General features: G+C 40.7%; 1 protein-coding gene across 2 annotated transcripts in view; it reads left to right on the forward strand.

The window, feature by feature from the left end:
* Positions 1–21,844, forward strand: part of LOC124553788 (dynamin-like 120 kDa protein, mitochondrial) — a 199,490-nt gene that overhangs the window by 124,625 nt on the left and 53,021 nt on the right. For both annotated transcript variants that reach the window (XM_047127766.1, XM_047127767.1), the window contains 3 exons: positions 1,239–1,469; positions 3,496–3,641; positions 21,135–21,296. In XM_047127766.1, the coding sequence (XP_046983722.1) occupies positions 1,239–1,469; positions 3,496–3,641; positions 21,135–21,296 (539 nt within the window). The remainder of the gene's footprint in view (positions 1–1,238; positions 1,470–3,495; positions 3,642–21,134; positions 21,297–21,844) is intronic.

Here is a 21,844-nt window from a genome sequence, read left to right on the forward strand (position 1 = left end):
TACATTCTCTTCCATTTCTATAATATTGTCCTCAAGTACATCGCCCTTGTATAGATCCTCTATATACTCCTTCCACTTTTCTGCTTTCCCTTCTTTGCTTAGAACTGGGTTTCCATCTGAGCTCTTGATATTCATACAAGTGGTTCTCTTTTCTCCAAAGGTCTCTTTAATTTTCCTGTAGGCAGTATCTATCTTACCCCTAGTGAGATAAGCCTCTACATCCTTACATTTGTCCTCTAGCCATCCCTGCTTAGCCATTTTGCTCTTCCTGTCGATCTCATTTTTGAGATGTTTGTATTCCTTTTTGCCTGCTTCATTTACTGCATTTTTATATTTTCTCCTTTCATCAATTAAATTCAATATTTCTTCTGTTACCCAGTTTATTTCTACTAGCCCTTGTCTTTTTACCTACTTGATCCTCTGCTGCCTTCACTATTTCATTCCTCAAAACTACCCATTCTTCTTCTACTGTATTTCTTTCCCCCACTGCTGCCAATTGTTCCCTTATGCTCTCCCTGAAATTCTGTACAACCTCTGGTTTAGTCAGTTTATCCAGGTCCCATCTCCTTAAATTCCTACCTTTTTGCAGTTTCTTCAATTTTAATCTGCGGTTCATAACCAATAGATTGTGGTCAGAGTCCACATCTGCCCCTGGAAATGTCCTACAATTTAAGACTTGGTTCCTAAATCTCTGTCTTACCATTATATAATCTATCTGACACCCATTAGTATCTCTGGGATTCTTCCATGTATACAACCTTCTTTTATGATTCTTGAACCAAGTGTTAGCTATGATTAAGTTATGCTCTGTGCAAAATTCGACCAGACGGCTTCCTCTTTCATTTCTTAGCCCCAATCCATATTCACCTACTATGTTTCCTTCTCTCCCTTTTCCAGCACCCGAATTCCAGTCACCCATGACTATTAAATTTGCGTCTCCCTTCACTATCTGAATAATTTCTTTTATCTCGTCATACATTTCATCAATTTCTTCGTCATCTGCAGAGCTAGTCAGCATATAAACTTGTACCACTGTAGTAGGTGTGGGCTTCGTGTCTATCTTGGCCACAATAATGCATTCACTATGCTGTTTGTAGTAGCACGCCTTTGAGTAAGTGAGAAAAAATAATAATGTAGAATTAAATTTCTGATGTTGTGTATGTACTTTCTGTTGATAATGCTTTATAATACAGTGGCATAATATGGCAGAGGAGTAAGTGTCAGCTAAATATGTGCAGACGCAGACAACCGACATGGCCACAGACACGCGGGAGGCGATCCGGCAGATGTCACAGGCGTACATGTCGAACCCGAATGCCATCATCCTGTGCATCCAGGACGGCTCGGTGGATGCGGAGCGCTCCAACGTGACCGACCTCGTCGCACAGATGGACCCTCAGGGCAAGCGCACCATCTTCGTGCTCACCAAGGTCGACATGGCCGAGGAGTCGCTCGCCAATCCGGAGAGGGTGAGTACGTTTCAGTTATACACACATTCTGTGGGTCATAATTGTGATTTTTCCGTATGATGTGGAACTAGAAAGTTTCACAATTACAGTTTGAAAAGCGAAATTGTGTCGGGGGTGAATCAAAATTAAAATTATTAATATTCTCTCTCTTCTCCTTTCTCAGTTTTCATAAGCAACAACTATGTAATATTTATCAAATTTGAACGTGTTCTCCTTTCTGTATAACATTTCTCTGATCATTGCAGCTTAATTTTTTCGACGTCTCAAAACTAAAATTCACATCAGTAGTGGTTTAGTGATTTCTTCTTACGAAACCAAAAGTTTTGCAAAAATCAAATGGTGGAAAGTCCAGGATGGAATAACAGCAATGTGGAAAGGACATACTTTTACTCATCAGGTGGAAGAGGGGTTCAGTCACAGACTGGCACAATGAAAAAAATACTAGAAATATTTAAGCTTTCAAACAAAATTATTCTTCAGGCGTGTAACTCTCAACATTCAGACAGCAACTTACACACACGTGGTTACTTTATCTGGATACTGAGGCCCACCTGTGACTGTATCTGATGTGAGCAGCTGCCTGTTGAGGTAGGTGATGAGGGTAAGGAGGGGAGTATTCCTTTCATTGTGCCTGTCTGCGACTCACTTCCTCCTATATCTGGTGGATTTTACATAAATTGTATTTGTCTTATTAGTATTGTTGTTTTTCACATCTTTGGAATTACATGGGGATGGCATACTTGGAGCTTCTCACAGACAGTCCATATAGTGTTGATTGCTCCCTGCAGTGCCTACTGTGACTGCGGGATTTCTGTTGTCGAATTCTTTCCGTTGCACGTCTCGTGGGGAGTACGCCAAACAAATAATAAAAATATAAAACAAATATCTGAACTTACATAGACATTCATCTATGTATAAGTAAAAGGGGTTTGGAATGCCCATTTTCTCTTTAAGTATGATTAAAATTACTATAAAATTAGTTGTACACATTTAATTTTTTTTATTTAGTAAGTTTTTCCTCCACACAACAGTTTTTCTTCAACATAACCAATACTCGAAAATTACTGCGTTTGTTACATAAGATCTTAATTTATCTCCTCAGGATGTCCCTCCAGGTGTTTCAATCTTGTAGATCTTGTTCCTCTGCCCCAAGTCTTCTCACTGTCAAGTGTACATTTTGGAGCCAGGTGGTCATAGGAAATCCTCTTCTCTTTTCCCCTCCAGTTCCCATTCCAGGATCAATTCTGGTATTCTGGTTTCCTCCATTCTTCTTTTTCTTGTATCAATCACATCATGTATTCTTTCTCGTACTTCCATTCTCTTAATTATTTCATTATTTCTTATTTTCTCTTTACTAGAAATTCTTGCGGACCTTCTTCAGAAGTCCATTTCTGCTGCTTGCAGTTTTTTTTACATTCCAGATTAATAGTCCAAGTCTCCAGCCCATACATAACTATGCTCTCTAGTATCAATTTATATATGATTCTTATGATTAGTTATTAAATTTCTGCGCCACAAGATTGAGTTCAGCATCCCAATAATCTTCCTTCAACTGCTAATTCTTTTATTAATTTCTAACTGTGATTTTTCACTCCAACTTTAAAGTGGATTCCAAATAACAGAAAGTATTGGCCACCTTAATTTTCTTTTCTCCTATGCATAAGCAATCAGGATCATTATTGAGGTATTCTGTGTTCTGATAGTTAATCTTTAGTTCTCAGTTCCTGTTTTCCATTGCTAACTGGTTACATATATAATTTGCGTCCTCCCCATCTTGTGATATTACTACTTGATCATCCGCAAATAATAGGTGGTGTAAATAAACTCCATCTGTAATTTCTAGCCACATACCAGAGCTACAGACACATTCCTATAAACAAACACAAAATTAATTAGCTGTGTGACTACCCATCAAAAAGTACACCAGCTATGCAGCAATTTAGTTTTGCCATAAATCATTAGAGTAACTTGCATATGTCAAAATGGGTGTGAGAATTGCAACTGGCATGTTGACTTGCATGTGCAGATGAAGAAGATCCTGGCAGGCAAACTGTTCCCGATGAAGGCGTTGGGCTACTTTGCTGTGGTGACTGGTCGTGGCCAACAGGACGACTCCATCCAGAGCATCAAAGAGTATGAGGAGCGATTCTTCAGGAACTCCAAGCTCTTCAAGTGAGTCGAACATTACCAGTAATCACATTACGTGTTAAAGTTTTCTAATTAAGACCATTTTCTAGCATAGTGTTGCATAGTATCAGCTTTCAAACTGGAAACTGCTGATTACCTTTACCCTTTACCTTTAGCTTTACCTTTGTGTGTGACCACTAAGGCTGTCAGTCCCTCCCCCCTCTCTCTCTTTTCCCATTGAAATTCAAAATTGCTACACCACATTTCTATGCATAACTTTCAAGACTCTTTTTGATTTAACAGTTTGTATATTCTCTTCCACAATACATACATTAATCACATTACACTACCATCTTCTCAGTTCAGTATACAGAATAAGAATAATATATCAGAAGTTGATTTTGCATTCATCGCTCATATATATCTCTACTTTGGAAGTCTGCACATCTCTGAGACAGGTCTGGAATCTGGCAAATACCAATTTCCATGTCCAAGCAACTATTTCCTCTCACAAAGTCACTGCAGTCGCCATTATGTATTGGAAGATCTACATTGGCCCCAGTGTAGGTCACCACATTCTGAATAAAAATAGTATCCCCAACCAATAACTGTACCCTTACACCTGACACATTATTTTATTATTTTTAGTTAAGAGTATCATTTGTCTGTAAGAAGACGTAGGCATATCCATGAGTACTCTGGAATGGTACTTATCTCCATACTGTTCAGAAGGTGGTGTTGCTATAGTCCGATTAATATTACTTCATAGTTGATGTCTGTCACTTGCTACTACGGTGTTACCATATCAGCTGCTGCCTACCGCTCAGTTATAACTGACTCACAAACGTGGCAGGTCCATTCACAAATGCTGTTAATGTGAAATGCAGAGCAATGTTGGAAGCGGCAACTGCGAGATATATTGGAAATGTGAGATGCTGTGTTGACAGCTGATTTTAAATGACCAGTGAATGAACTGTGGCAGATGACACGTTTTGCAGTGTACCTAAGGAAATGGTGGTCAACAGTGTTCAGCAGATCTAAAAGCACGATCACTCTGTTCACAGTGATTAAAGCTAACCTCTACGACCAAACTCGAGACACACACAATGCAGTTTCAGTGCTAAAAGCAAACTGTAATTTCTTACTGTCATTGGTTACCTGAAACTGTCCTCACACTTGATACACGAGCTGACACATTACCAACAGACGAGCAGTCCTTTTTGGTATTTTGTTAGAGATTATAGGCGACACAAGCAGATTGCAAATGGAAAAGGAATGATAGGAAGAAAAATAAGAGGAAATAAAAAAGTCAATATGATTGTGAAAATGACACGGAAAAGAACTAGTGATCAATAATAAATTTGAAACAGTTAATTGAATAACAATAATAATCAAACTTCCTGGCAGATTAAAACTGTGTGCCCGACCGAGACTCGAACTCGGGACCTTTGCCTTTCGCGGGCAAGTGCTCTGCCATCTGAGCTACCGAAGCACGACTTACGCCCGGTACCCACAGCTTTACTTCTGCCAGTATCTCGTCTCCAAACTTTACAGAAGCTCTCCTGCGAACCTTGCAGAACTAGCACTCCTGAAAGAAAGGATATAGCGGAGACATGGCTTAGCCACAGCGTGGGGGATGTTTCCAGAATGAGATTTTCACTCTGCAGCGGAGTGTGCGCTGATATGAAACTTCATGGCAGATATAGCGGAGACATGGCTCTTGTAGGAGACGAGATACTGGCAGAAGTAAAGCTGTGGGTACCGGGCGTGAGTCGTGCTTCGGTAGCTCATTTGGTAGAGCACTTGCCCGCGAAAGGCAAAGCTCCCCAGTTCGAGTCTCAGTCGGGCACACAGTTTTAATCTGCCAGGAAGTTTCATATCAGCGCACACTCTGCTGCAGAGTGAAAATCTCATTCTGGAAACATCCCCCAGGCTGTGGCTAAGCCATGTCTCCGCTATATCCTTTCTTTCAGGAGTGCTAGTTCTGCAAGGTTCGCAGGAGAGCTTCTGTAAAGTTTGGAAGGTAGGAGACGAGATACTGGCAGAAGTAAAGCTGTGGGTACCGGGCGTGAGTCGTGCTTCGGTAGCTCATTTGGTAGAGCACTTGCCCGCGAAAGGCAAAGGTCCCGAGTTCGAGTCTCGGTCGGGCACACAGTTTTAATCTGCCAGGAAGTTTCATATTAGCGCACACTCCGCTGCAGAGTGAAAATCTCATTCTGAATAATAATCAAATCCTTATGGTCAGATTTAGAAATAAAAAATAATTCACTATTTTTGATGCACGAGATAACCTACACGAGAGGTTTCAGTATTAACTGTTGCACTATGCAACCGTGCTATGTTATGTCGTTACCTGTATCACTCTGGTGATCCAATCGCAACGATGTGATTTGGTATCCAAACAAATAAAGAAAGAACGCCAGACGAGGAATTTCAACTGAACTGATGAATTGTTGTGGCAGTTTGGCAACGGCAAACATTTCAGGCGTGATGTTGAGTGCTGTTATTGGAGGAAACCAGCTCCAACACTTGAAGTATCAACTATGAAGTAATTTTAATCAGACTGTAGTCTGTTCAAAGTAGAGCAACTGCTAGCTAGTGAAGAGATTGTGACTAAATAAATATGGTGTAACAGGACACTTTTCACAGAAAAAATTCTACCTACCGTATTTACTCAAATCTAAGCTGCACTCGATTCTAAGCCGCACCTGAAAAATGAGGCTCGAAATCAAGGAAAAAAAATTTCCCGAATCTAAGCCGCACCTGAAATTTGAGACTCGAAATTTAAGGGGAGAGAGAAGTTTTAGGCCGCACCTCCAAATCGAAACAAAGTTGGTCCATTGTAGTATGAGACACAATTTAGGTCAAATGAATGACGATACAGCTACAGTAGTTTGGTTCGAGTCGTAAGCTTAGCAGTTAAGCTTTACCAGGTAGCCATTGCTATGTGTCAGGCGCTCCGTCCGTATTTATATGGGTACCCGTCCTTTTCCAGGTACCCTTCCTTTTCCACGTGCTTCACCTGGTTTGAATTGATTGCTTAATTTTCTTTGATCTGACAAGTGCCTTTTTCTTTGTTATAGGTGTTTACGTCACTCTAAGCTGAAGATGCATTACTGTACTGTGTCATGCATTGTTTGTCGAATTCTGATAATGAGTGTTTACAACCTGTCGCCACTCGCGGCATGTCTTGCTTTTGTGCGCGCTACCGCTGCTTACAATTAAAGAAAAAAAGAGAGGAATCGTCTCATTAGCGAAACAATGGCAAGAGACTGCTACTTGTTGTTACTTAACACTGCTGCTTTCTTTGATAATGGTCAACAAGAACCAAATAATAGACTGCATATGATTGAAGATGTTCTGAACGAGAGTTTAGCGAAAATTTTTCTCCGTTTGGAAATCTTTGCAGACGCCTCTTTAGTACATTACATTCTGCGTAGAAATTAGTCATCTTAGATTCAAAAATGTAGTCAATTGCCGTGCTTCATTTCGGACTGTATCACTATTACTCATAAGAATAATATGAATATAAACGTGACATGATATGTTTATTCTTCCGCGTTTGCTGTTGTCTCTATCTAGTTTTGTAGTTTATTAGGCAGACAGAATTTAAATGAGATAGCAGCAAACACGAAAGAATACATGGCAAAATGTTTATATTCGTATTATTCTTATGGTGAAGAGAATAGTGCATGTGATTCACAATTCATAAAAGTTCCTATTAGCAACCATCTTTTCTCACAGGTAGGAAAAAATTCAGAACATAGAGTTGGCCATATTGCCAAACATCCCTAACAGTCTTGCCAGTCGGATTTTCGTAGTACATTGAAACACCGCAACATTCAAAGATGAACAATACGGAATTTGTATTTGCTTCGATGGATAATGTTTGAAAATGCAGTGGTCGAAACTCGGGGCGGAGGAAAAAAAAAAAGCTTGTCTTCCACCCTTTTTTTTCCAATTTATTTACTGATGCAGAGGTTTTGGCGCCAGTATTTATCTTTGTGCCTGCAATGCATGCCTGTTGAGTATAGATTTAAGTGTCAGGAAGTCGTTTCTGAAAGTATTTGTATGGAGTGTAGCCATGTATGGAAGTGAAACATGGACAATAAATAGTTTGGACAAGAAGAGAACAGAAGCTTTTGAAATGTGGTGCTACAGAAGAACGTTGAAGATTAGGTGGGTAGATCACATAACTAATGAGGAGGTATTGAATAGGATTGGGGAAAAGAGAAGTTTGTGGCACAACTTGACTAGAAGAAGGGATCGGTTGGTAGGACATGTCCTAAGGCATCAAGTGATCACAAATTTAGCATTGGAGGGCAGTGTGGAGGGTAAAAATCGTAGAGGGAGACCAAGAGATGAATACACTAAGCAGATTCAGAAGGATGTAGGTTGCAGTAGGTACTGGGAGATGAAGGAGCTTGCCCAGGATAGATTAGCATGGAGAGCTGCATCAAACCAGTCTCAGGACTGAAGACCACAACAACAACATGCATGCCTGTGTAGCGCTACATATATTCGACAGCAGAAGTTAGTTGTGGCGGCACCTACCAACATTTTTCAGAACTTCCGCTTACTTTGCACTTGATTCTCCTTCTAAGCTGCAGGCAGTTTTGTGGATTACAAAAACCGGAAAAAAAGTGCGGCTTAGATTCGAGTAAATACGGTTAGTCAGAAATACTGTTAAAAAGAAGATTTCTACATACAGATTTGAGGGAGTGGAAGCCACATTTCACTTCACAGAAAAGATTTGTAACAAGAAAGAAAGCTGCTCCTGGAACTGCAAAATTGAAGTTCTAAAACTGTGATCAAACCAGAGGCAACGTGTGCATCAGAGACGCTTACTCCTAACACGAGACATTATAGGAGAAGTGAGTAGTAAAATAATGGGAAATAACAAGAAAATCTTTACAGGAGTTAAAGATGGAATACATCTCCCAAAACACAGTGCAGAGAGCTCCTGCCAGATCTGTTGTTACACTCCCAATGTGTAGAATCTGACTGCTGGGACAACTAGTAAGAATGGACTCGAACAGCTTCATCAGACAGCCTCATGCAGTCTTCAAAAATGTTATTAACTGACCCAAACTAATGCAAACAAACAAAAAAAGTGTTAAGGGATTAGGACCACCAGTTTTACAGAGCTGAGATGCAATCTCGATGAAAACGAGAGGAGGGCCAAACAGCAGATATGGATGGAACAACAGAAACGAACTCAGTTATTGGTCTTCCTTTTAGCACAGTATTCTTTAATTACTTATTTGAGAAAGAAAAAGATTAACATTTTATTTTGTTTATTTCAAGAGGTAAATTAATTTGGAAATAAAAAATGCACTGCCTGACAATAAAAGTGAAGCACCCTGAAATATGGTCAGCTGTCAGTGGGACATAATATAAGTATACCATGGTGGCTATGTAAACAATTTGAGTTGTGGAATCGTACAGAGTTTGAAAGGGGCCTCACTGTGGCTCTCTACTTGGCCAGCTGGTCGAATCCCACAGTGACGGATGTGACAGTGGCCGATGTTGAACTGCACGAGATACGAGGATAAGCATTTTTGTCACCTCGGACTCGGTCGACCACATTTGAGCACCGTGAGGTCTGATTGCTGTATTGTGCACCGAGCACCTCGTAACCCCTTCACGTCAGCACTCGTCATTTGAGAACGAGTAATGGGCTTCCGACATCATTCTTTGCCATTGTGCCGTGCATTTGAAGTGGTGACATTAACAGACAGTGCAGAATTCTGACAAATGGCATCACATTGCATTCGTCGATGCACTCTCCCGGGAGACTGGCATCGGTGAATGTGGTAGCAATCTGGGGAGACGAGCTGATCTTCCAATGTTTCAGAGAAGCACAGGGGCATTACTCCTGTCATCGTGGTGTGGGGAACCATCGGGTATGACCCGGTAGTGATTGAGGGAAGCCTAATGGCACCGTGCTACATTACATTCTCAATCTCTGTGTGTTATGCCTCGTGCACGTGTTTCTGCTTGTGAAAGAGTATTGTACTGTCATTTTTCAATAGGACAACGCTTATCCACATACGGTACGTTTGTCTGTGAACTGCCTGCGTTGTGTCGAGGTACTTCCGTGGCCGGGAAGATCCCCAGATCTGTCACCAGTAGATCTAGCTCGGACGCTAACCCGGTCCCAGTGCCAGCATCCGATACATTGAGGACCAGTTGTGACACGTGCGGGCCAGTTTGCCTCAGGAGAACTTAACAACAGCTTTGACACCTTTCCCAACCGAGTCTGCACACGCATCCAGGCTAGATCGAGTTCAATGTTGTACTGACAAGTGGGCCAAAACTTTGTATATTTGACTCAATTTTATCATCGCCGAAATAACATACTGTACCCTCTTGACCAGTAATCTTATTTTTTATTTCTTCTTCCCCTACTGGGTGCTTCTTTACTTTTTCAGTCAGCATGTAAAATTATAAGACAGAATTCGTATCCAGTAATTTACACTCTCTCTCTCTCTCTCTCTCTCTCTCTCTCTCTCTCTCTCCGTCTCTTTCGCTCACTCACTTTCTTTTCCTCCAGTAGCAGGTTCAGTGACCATCAGAAATCTAACATGAAAAAAATTTACAATGTAGGAAAAGATAGACAGCTACTTATTATAAAGATGACATGCTGAGTTGCTGACGGGTGCAATTAAGACACTTACCCATAAGCTTTTGGCCACAGCCTTCATGAGAAAAAGAGATCTAACATTCTGCATGGTGTCTGTCTGTTCTAAGTCGTGTCTCCCTACCACTTTCGTGCAATGATGCTCTGAGTGTGTTTTTTAGGGAATTGACTAGTTTGAACCCGGGACCCGTTGCTGGTAAGGAGACGCCAGACCACACGACATGTAGAGTTCAGAAGAGTTCAGTGAGACTAGCGATGATATAATCAAATACTTAATGATTTCAGCGTCAGCTCCACTGCACTCCCTGTAAAAGAATCTTAATACTAACTAAATTTAGTGGAAGGGGTTCAAGGCTTTCCTATTTTTAGTTAGCTGGTAAAATAATGTCGAATAAGCAGCTAAGTTTACCATTGGAATTTTTCTTCTAAGAAACAAAACATAGGAAAAATTTTAATACAGGATGATAAAAACCAACTGCGTTCAACAAAAATGTGAACAAATATTCCCTGAATGGGTTTCCAGGTTCTATAATGGATTAAAGGATGACCTACGCCATATCACGTCCATAATTTAGGTTTCAATTAAGTTTCATAAGAGAGGAAACTATCGAAACTGGTCTACAGTCACCCTCAATTATCTTTAATTACTTATTTAACTTGTCGTTAATTACAGTGACTGATGTGGCTTCTCAATAATTATATAACAGAAAAATCATAACGTTTCAGATTTTAACTTCAAGTAGCAAATGTGAATACCACGAAGTTTAATTGACGATCGACACTAGTATTATGCAAAAAGGGAATGTAACAGATGAGACTTCTGCAGTTCTGAGTGAAGCCTTATGCACTCTTATGCGGCATGACGTGCGTTCATTACCTTGTCGGTGGTTAGGCAGCGTCAGGGAGCAGTGGGCGGCACAGCTCCACACACCTCGCCGTCTCGGTAGCAACTCTCTCGAACTTCTCCTTACTACTGTTTACCGAAGTTGGTTTAAGAAAAAGGTATCTGGCTGCGTTTTCAAGTGACCAATCAGCGTCTCAATGTTAAGCTCCGCCTACAAAAATTCTGTCTATCCAGCGAGAAACGCTGTACTTTTCGTGGTGGGGCAATGTTTTTAATGTTTGCTATGTAACAGAGGCGCGTGTAGTCTCATGCTAAAACTTGCAGCTGGTGTGACCCCTTTTAGTGTTATCATAAGATCTATACTGTTCTTGCCGGCCAGAGTGGCCGAGCAGTTCTAGGTGCTACAGTTTGGCACCGCGCGACCGCTACGATTGCAGGTTCGAATCCTGCCTCGGGCATGGATGTGTGTGATGGCCTTAGGTTAGTTAGGTTTAAGTAGTTCTAGGGGACTGATGACCTCAAAAGTTAAGTCCCGTAGTGCTCAGAGCCATTTGAACCAATACTGTTCTTCTGGAGGGCTCTATCTTTTAACATGGGCTGGGGGACGGACCTCTTGGCGGTCGGCCGACGATGCGGGTGTCCCATTGTTCCGCTCTTATCGTAGGGCCTTCTAGCCTACACGGTTCTGCTCTCGGCTTCTGTTCTCGTTTCTCCCCTCGGAACTGCGTCTGTCTCACGGTGGGAAGGTACGACATGCATTTAGGCATTCTTGTGTTAGTCTGTGGTATTACATTTGCTCACTCGTTGATTGTATTACTTTGGTTAATTTAATGTCAGGATTTATTCAGAGCTGTGTGGCATATTGCCGGATTTGCTATCATGTCAGGGTTTTCATGGAAGATGTTGGATTTGCCTGACACCTTACAGAGAAATGCACACCATTCATTCGCACAATCAAGCACACCTCGTGCACACAAGACCGCCATCTCCGGCAGCTCGGGCTACAATGCAGCTATCACGTAGGATGGAAACACCGATCCCACATGGAAGTTGCATTGTGGCTCGAGCTGCCGGAGTTGGCGGTCGTGTGTGATTGAATGTATGTGTTTGCCTTTTTGTGGCGAAGGCTGTGGCCGAAAGCTTATGTATAAGTGTCTCTTAATTGTGCCTGTCCGCAACTTATTGTGTCTTATTGTATCTTTTCGTATGTTGTTAATGTAATGTAATTAGATAGAATAAAAAATCTACTCACCAAGTGGTGGCAGAACACACATGTAAAAGATAGTTATAATTAGGCATGCTTTCAGAGCCAGTGGCTTCTTCAGGTAGAAGGGTTGAAGGGGAAGGAAGAGGAGTGAAGTAAAAGGCCTGGAGAGCTCTAGGAAAAGCGTTGGATTTCAGAAAAGACACCCAGAACTGCGGGTCAGGGGAGACTTACTGCACAGGATGAGAAGGAAATACTGATTGTTGGAAACTGCATTTGACAAGATTTGAATACCTGATAGCTTAAAGGTGGAATACAGGGTAATATGCAAGACAGAGATAACTGTTAAAATATTGTACAAGAGTCAATAAGAGTTAGAAGCTAGGTGCATTATACATAACAGAGGTGGGAGGGAGATGGCGAAAAACAGACAGCTAAGAAAATGAAAGATGTAGAAAAGAGTAGTTATTGCGAAGAAATGCTATTGCAGAAGAAATTAATGTAAATGTGGCCGGATGGATGGCAAGAACGAGGACACGGTGTAGCACTAGTCCCCACCTGCGGAGTTCCAATAAACTGGTGTCTGGAGGAAGAATCCAGTTGGCGCATGTGGTGAAACAGGCACCGAGGTCAAGACTGTCATATTGTACAGCAGGATATTGTGTGTTGCCAGTATACACCATCTGCCTATGTCCATTCATCCTAACTGATAAGTTGGTGGTAGTCATGTCAATGTAAAAGGCCGAACAGTGTTTACATAACAGCCGGTATATGACGTGTTGTTTCACAGGTGTGTCTCCATTCGATAGTATATGTTTTGTGAGTTATAGGGCTGCTATAGGTGGCGGTAGGCGGGTGCCTAGGGCAAGTCTTGCATTGTGGACGGTCACAGGGGTAGAAGCCGTGGTGTAGGGAGATGGTAGCAAAAGGAGCATAGGGTCTGACAAGAATATTGCGGAGATTGGGAGGGCGATGAAAAGCTATTCTAGGTGTGGTGGGTAAGATTTCAGAGAGAATGGATCTCATTTCAGGGTATGATTTTAAGAAGTCATGGTCTTGTCAAAGTAGCTTATCAATACATTCCAGACCAGGATAATGCTGTGTGTGCCATGGTGTGCTCTGAACTTGTTTTCTGGAGGGATCAGCAGTACCAGGATTGGAAGTGATGGCCTGGGAAATCAATTTTTGAATTAGGCTAGTGGGGTAATTACGTCCAGTGAAGGCTGAGATGAGAATGGTGGTGTATTGCAGTAAAGTGTCTGCATCTGAACAAATTTCTTCACAGTAACTACTCCTTTCTTCATTTTGTTTTAGTTTTCTATGTCTTTTATTTCTTTTTTGCTATCCCCCTCCCACCTCTGTTACGTATAATGCACCTAGCTTCTCACGCCTATTAACTCGTATACAATGTTTTAGCAATTATCTCTGTCTTGCATATTACCCTGTCTTCAACCTTTAAACACCCAGGTTATCTAATCTTCTGCGGTGCAGTCCCCGACAATCGGTCTTTTCTTCTCATCCCATCTCGTAAGCCTCACCTGACCCATTGTTCCAAATGACTTTTCGGAAATCTACACCTTTTCCTAGAGCTCTTCAGTCCTTCTCCTTCACCCCTCTTCCTACCCCTTCAACCCTTCTGGGTGAAGGAGCCACTGGCTCCAAAAGCTTGCTAATTATAACCGTATTCTGCTTGGTGAGTAGATTTTATTATCCATCCAGTTACATTATATTGTCAAAACTCGATTATTTACATACATTGTTGATATTCCAACCTGAAGTTTTCATTGTTTGAGGGGAAAAAAAACATTGATTGCAGTTACTTTTTCATCATAAAATGTAATTTTTATTTCTTTTTTCTCCGCTCTCTCTCTCTCTCTCTCTCTCTCTCTCTCTCTCTCTTTCTTCTCTTCTAGTATATAAATGTGTTTCCCTTGTCTCTGCTACTCACTGCTCAACAGAGCTGATTAACATGTCTATTCCTTTCTTACAAAATTCTTCCATTCTTCCAATAAATACAAGAAAAAGATTCACAGTGGTTATTGTTAAAAAACCAAAGAACATAACCTATGCAGTATCATGGAAGTCTTCCTCTTAAACATCCTCGGGCTGAGCAACAGGGGACCCCAGCAGCCAGTGTACAGTGCACAGCAGTTGACTCCCAGTCAGCAGAGCAGTCATTTGCCCCACTTGAAATAATAATAATAATAAAGCAGAGTCAAATCCTGTTGAAAGAAAATTAAACAGATTGAATGATAGAGTGTTAGAACACAAAATGTATGTACCAGCTGTTAAGTTTCTGAGCCTTGTGATAAAGTGTGTGCCTGGAAACTGAGAGGTTGTGGGATTGAATCGCAGTCGGACCACAGGAGTTTTCAGTCTGCCTGTTCAGATTCCATGTTAAACTGTGGGTGTCTTTGCTCCCTTCGATAAGTGGGATCGATTAGGGACGCACGAGTTGCCGAAATGCAGTCCAATTGAAAGACGTTCGCCACACCATTGAGACACATCAAATTATCATTATCGCTCAATTTTACCCTGCAGATATGAAGTGTAGCTAAATGTGACACACAACCTGGGATTGCACCAGCAATAGGAGAATAAATGTTTGTGTCAACAGTTCTTTGACAGTTGGAAGTTACCTCTAGGAGGCAAAGTGTGTAGTACTGCTGATAGATACGTATAGTAGTTAGATTGAAAATACCTCTTCAGTTGTCTTCGGTGAATGTTTCAAGAATTGGAAATTAGAAGTGTCACGTTTTCTACAATATTCATTACCCATACCCCTATTCTTTCAAACCTAGCAATCATCATTTAAACAATTCTGATGGAGTAAATGAAAATAGTTTCTCAAGGCTATACATGTTCGTAAAGCCACAACACAAGTGATATTATATCTTAACAAAAAATATCTGGTTGGTTTACTTTTTGCCACGGGGAACAAAATATGCTATGTATTTAAAAACTTTTAAGTTATAGCATACATGTTGACTGTACATTGGCCAGAAAGTAACTGATTACAGCACTAATGTCAACATTAAAGTTTTAACAAATGCATTTTTCTTCGTTATTACTAATTGTCAGTGCAGATAATGTTGTGTGACATCAGGCCAGTTTACGTGAAGAACAGCTGTTGGCTTGTGCTTGTTTTCTGTGTCTCGTGCAACAAAGAAAACAAATTACAAACAAATTGTAGTTTTTAGGGTTCCGTGCACCAGCTGATAAAAAATAAACCCTTATAGGATCACTTTGGTGTCCATCTGTTTGTCTATCTTTGTTTCAAAACTCCTATTTTTCATGAATGTGTGTAGGTATCAAGTTGAATATTATGTCAGGTACTAAGATCTACAGTCCCTTAGTGGTGTAAAAATTTAAGCTTCTAAGCCAGTGCAGTCAAAAGATGGAGCCATATATATCACAGATTTTGATACTTTCAAAACCATTTTTTCAAACCTATATAGATGAACTATGTATATATACATCTCAGGACTGGTGATCTAGTGGTAGGAACTGTGAGACAGGGGATCGAATCTTGGTCGGACTTTGGATTTTTCAGCCCTCATTTTAACCTTGCCCTCATCTCTTGACCATGTGAGGAGTTTCCAGAAACATTATTTGGTTTGGCTTCCACATATTAGACTTAAGGTTTATCCATTGGGGTAACCGAGTCTGGGGAACTGGTTGGATAACTGCAGTAGGTTAGGAGCACACACACCACCGAAGTGGCATTATTTAGTAAGACTTGCACCAGGCCTTTGAGCCACACCAAGTTGTTTTTGTTGTTGTTGTTGTCGTCGTCGTCGTCATCGTCATCGTCATCATCATCATCATCATCATCATCATCGTGTCCTCCCTCTGTCGGAGAAGTTCCGGGACAGATTTCTTTAAGACGATCCTAGTTCCTATAGAAGTAGTCCCCTTGGCTATCTATACACAGTTGCCATCATTTCTGAAGGTCTTGGAAGCAAGCAGGGAAATCATCTGTGATGCTTGTGAGCTCATTTGTCACAGCCCATTGGATGTCTGTGATATCTCAGTGAAGCTTTCGTTTCAGTCACCTTTTCACTCGTGTAAACAAGAAACAATTGCAATCACCTGACTAGGTGAATATGCTAGATGTGGGACGGCAGTAACAGAATGTCTGGCCAGATACTTGGTAGCAGATAAAGCAGTATGGCGTCTTGCATTGTCATGCAGTAAGAACCAGTCCTGCAAATGCCACAAATCAAGGTGGCAGTGTTGAATTGCTTGTTGTAAACATTTCAAGACTTAAGTGTAAACAGTTCAGTTCACTTTTTGTAAACAGTTCAGTTTGCTGTTTGTAAACAGTTCGGTTCACTGTTTGATCTGGAGGAACATACTCATGGTGAACTAATCATTTACTGTCAGAGAATGCGATCAACATTGTCTTTGTTCTTGAAGGTTGTCATTTCACTTTTTTGAAGGCTGCCGATTGAAGACTCTGTCATCAGTGCTTTGACACCTTGTGTGAGAATCATATTGGTAGCACCAACTTTCATCACCAGCAGTTATCATTGACAGAAACGTGGGATCACATGTGGCTCTATCTATTAGATCAGCAGAAATTCTCCACCTTTCCCCTTTCTGTTCATCTGGTAGTGTGTGAGGGATAAGTTTTGCATTAAGTTTCCATTTCCATAAATCTGCACGTAAAACAGTATGATGCAAATGATGACTCAAATTATCGTAAAACAGTATGACGCAAATCAGGATTCAAATTAAGTTGTTCAGATATCGTACAATTAGTTACGTGATGGTATTCTTCCAGCGATTGCCTTACATGCTTCATGTTGTATCCTCTCTTCTGCTTGACTCCTTCGTCGTCATCGGTGGTGGTTGTGGTTTGTTTGGTTCTCTATTCTTTCTCCTTTGCGTGCTCGGCAGATCCTCAGGGTCGTATGTTCGAGGAAGTGGGGAAGGGGAACATCTTATTCACGTTTCGAAATTATGATATACAACAAAACATTAAGAACTTCCAATCTATAGCCTTTGTTCGAGTATGGCAGGAAATGAAAAAAAATAAGTATCACTGTTTTGACAGAAGTGATATCGTTGCTGCAAAATTGTAGTGTCTACAGTTGGTCGTCTACTGAAATGAGAAGCAACAGATGAATTGTCTTTTCATGTAACTGTAGTTTATTGGGGTCCCGATTTGGCTAAAAAAAAAATCTCATTCATTCAGAACTCAATCATAATTAATGCCAAATTTTATAGTGTTCGCCTGTGTGTGTATGGGATTTACAATGTATAACTCCGTTCCAACTACACGTAACCCAAGACTGTTGATACGTTGCTATGCAACCATACAATCAAATCTAATTCCCGAAATTTGTCTTTTGTCTCGTGAATTGATTATCTTTCGTAATAGTTAGTTAAAAGTCAGTTCAGAATCGTATGCTTTCTCAAAACAACTTCCGATCTAATTATTAACGTTAATAATTCTTCGTTTTAAACGAAGTCTACATTGATGCTGTAGCGCGATCCCTTGTAACATACATCGCGCCTCGCCGATAAAATCCACAAGATGTGACCTTTATTTGGACAGCTAGCGTATTCCTTTTTGTTTCCCTGTCTCTCGTCCTTTTACTACTCAAAGGACTCAATAATTAATTAAAATTGCCCTCTACGCAATCAGTTAGGACCAAAACACGGAATTCACTTATCGCGCACCAGAGTAACTTGATAGAATGCTAACATCTCTGTCTTTATCAAAGAAAAAATATACTTCTTCATTGTCAAGTCTGTGTCCAATCACTATTATATCACTGTGAATATGATATAATAGTCACATAATTTTAATCAAATCATACACAATTATTTCAGTAGCTTTTCAAATAAATAATCAAATGAAAAACCACAAATATTACTATTGGGGTACGTGCAATACCTTTCGATATATCAAAAAATTTTGATTAAGTGTGACATCACACATTAACATTTTCTGTTAGTCTACAACCCAAGCATTCCTGGGAATCGAAACTTCGCTGTTAAATTACTTTCGGAGCATTTCTTACTTTTACCACGATTGACATCTGAGGCAAGGTTACAGCATCTGCATCAGTATATGCTGTAGACAGGTGACCTGCTCTGGGATTTGTCTTGCACTGAATCTCTGCTTTCACGAAACCTTTTTTGCCGCTTGAAAACATGTCTCCTTGAAAGCGCCTTGCCTGCTTATGCGTGCTTAATCATTGTCCACATTTCACTAGGAGTTTTCCCGAGCTTAATGCAGAACTTGATGTTCACTCTTTGCTCACAAACAGCATACATTGTCATAACTGGTATGCCAAGAACCCAAACAGTGTGTTGCTAAGCACACTCCTGCCACCTAGTGAGTTTGCACAGAAACGTGGCCAAGGTCATTTCGAGGACACATACATACTGGTTAAAATAAATCATCATTTGTTCTTCTTACTATTGCAAACTCGGAAATAAAAAAAAAATTAAAAAAATAAAAAAATTAAAAAAAAAAAAACTGTCCTGAACTTTTCTGACAAAGTGAGTGTATGTATTTATATATAATTAAGATTGTACGGAATCCTGAGAGTGTGAGTTCTCATGCCCTTATATAAGTGCGATGAGAACTCACACTCTGAGGATTCCAAGGGAAACATTCCACGTGGGAAAAATATAACTAAAAACAAAAATGATGTAACTTACTAAAGGAAAGTGCTGGCATGTTGATAGACACACAAGCAAACACAAACATACACACAAAATTCAAGCTTTCGCAACCAACGGTTGCTTCATCAGGAAAGAGGGAAGGTGAGGGAAAGACGAAAGGATGTGGGTTTTAAGGGAGAGGGTAATCCCGGGAGCGGAAAGACTTACCTCAGGGGGAAAAAAGGGCAGTTATACACTCGCGCGCGCACACACACACACACACACACACACACACACACACACACACCCCTATCCATCCGCACGTACACAGACACAAGCTGACATAATTATTATATTCATATATGTAGAGGGAAACATTCCACGTGGGAAATATATATCTAAAAACAAAGATGCTGTAACTTACCAAACAAAAGCATTGGTATGTTGATAGAGACAATATCGAAGACAAACACACACACACACACACACACACAAATTTCAAGCTTTCGCAACCCACGGTTGCTTCATCAGGAAGGAGAGGGAAAGACGAAAGGATGTGGGTTTTAAGGAAGAGGGTAAGGAGTCATTCCAATCCCGGGAGCGGAAAGACTTACCTTAGGGGGAAAAAGGGACAGGTACACACACACACACACACACACACACAGGTCTGCTTCTGTCTGTATATGTGCGGATGGATACCTGTCCCTGTCGCTTTCTCGTTTGGTAAGTCACAGCATCTTTTGTCCCACGTGGAATGTTTCCCTCTATTTTATATATATTACACACACTATATTATATAGTAATCAACATGCATATACAACATACTTTTCCATAATTGGTGGATGCGAAAAAATCCACAGTGATACAACCCAAATTCTGTATCACTACAAGCACTAACAGTTACTTCCTCCGGGAAAAGTAAGGGACAGGTTGAAGTAGATGAAAGAGAAGCAGGTCACTCGGAGCCCACGAGGTAGCGAGGAGTAGCGTAGACAAAGACGAAAAGAGAGGGAGGAGGGCTGTTGTCAGAGTAGTAGGAGGAGATCAGAGATGGTACATTGGTAAGTGCTGTGCCAGCTTCAGTCCAGAGGTGATGAGAGAGAGTCAGAAGTGCAATTAAGAACGCAGCAATTGGAATTAGGAGGTGACAAGAAAAATGTTTCTGTTTAGCCAATATCAGACACCTAAAATAGATGCCAGAAAACAAAATTAAATTGAAACAAATGAGCCCTCGGTCACAATTTTTAGTATTATTAACCAGGTTGCGGATTGGGCATTGCCGATTTAGCCACCGCTACCTGTTGTCCGGTGTCCCTGCCCTGCAGTGCCCGTGGCCATCCGTTGATGGTGCGCCATGTTTTATTGTCCTGTCCCCGTTTTATTCACTCTCTTGTTGTCCTATGTCTGCCGTCTACCTTACAGGAACTTTTAGCTGATGATGCTCGAGCAGCTGCTCGTGTCCTTCGTTTGATTACATTGACGGACGTGTCCAAAAAGATCTAACTCTTTTATTTTGTTTCTCTGCATCTTTGAAAGTACTTTCTGATGTTGCCCCCTTGCGTTTTTCTACGCTATTAGTGCACTAACGTTTGTGAGTGGGCACTAATGACCTTAGTAGTTGAGCGTCCTAAACAAAACAAAACAAAAAAAGAATGTAAACGTTTAAAGTGACCTATAACATAATTACAAATTTATGGAAAAAGAATTTTTTTATATAAAAGTGTAAATAGTGACTAACAATACAAGACAGCGACAGTACATACATGTCACATATGGAATAAATGACAGGCCAGAAGGGCTTTAGTCAAATTTTTTTTTTTTTTTTTTTTAATTTTTTTTTTTTTTAAAAAAACAATGCATGAAGGTGAGCCCCTATGGGCTGCTCATATCTGTACAGCCACAGGTTGCAACCTGTGGCTTTCGTGCATTTAAAAAAAATTGTGTCTAAAGCCCTTCTGGCCTGTTATTTATTGTATATATGACATGTAAGTGATGTCTCTGTCTTGTATTGTTAGTCAGTACTTCTTCTTTTATATAAAAAATTTCTTTTCCGATAAATTTGTAATTATGTTATAGGCTACTTTAAATGTTTAGATTCTAATGAAGGCACTCTCAAAAGTGTTGAAACCTGGTTAATAAGACTAAAAATTGTGACCGAGGGCTCCCCACCCATCTTTGTAGCAGGTTGTCACAGGACTAAGGCATTTTATTGTGAATTGATTTCAGGGATGGAGTGGTGATGCCAAACCAGGTGACGACACGCAACCTGAGCATGGCGGTTTCGGAATGCTTCTGGAAGATGGTGCGTGAGACTGTGGAGCAGCAGGCAGATGCCTTCAAGGCGACGCGCTTCAACCTGGAGACTGAGTGGAAGAACAACTTCCCCAGGTACGGACCACGTGGGATGTCTGTGTGAAATCTCTGATGTGCATGAATCTTCGTGGCAGTGCACTTACTTTAACCAGTAGTAATTTTGTAAAAACATGTTGACAGTCTAATAGTACTAAAATTTCTAGTGATGCTGATATTGACAACTTGCTTGAAACATTCAGAAATGTAAATCTAGCACCTAAGAAAATGCGGTTTTTATCACCAGCACAAAAAAACGCCCGGATTAAATGTACTGTAAACTGAGTGTCGGAATTCGAGAATCTTCAGTCGGAATTCGAGAATCTTCAGAGTGATCTCTGCAAGACTTGAGTTATCTAGTGTAGACAGTGTTCTTACTGGAGAACAATATTTATCTTAGATGCACCACTCCAGAATGTAGGAAAAATGTATAAACAAATGAACATGTATATTTATATCAGTATAGTGGCACACACATGTTGAGCTGTGCTCTTGAATAACTTCATATGTTTATCACTCTCTGTGCCCTAAGGAAGCAGCCATTTCGGTAGGTTGTGAGTGACAATCGGTAGGTACCTACAGCTTTC

This window comes from Schistocerca americana, chromosome 11 (genome assembly GCF_021461395.2).
Source record: "Schistocerca americana isolate TAMUIC-IGC-003095 chromosome 11, iqSchAmer2.1, whole genome shotgun sequence".
Classification (NCBI taxonomy): domain Eukaryota; kingdom Metazoa; phylum Arthropoda; class Insecta; order Orthoptera; family Acrididae; genus Schistocerca; species Schistocerca americana.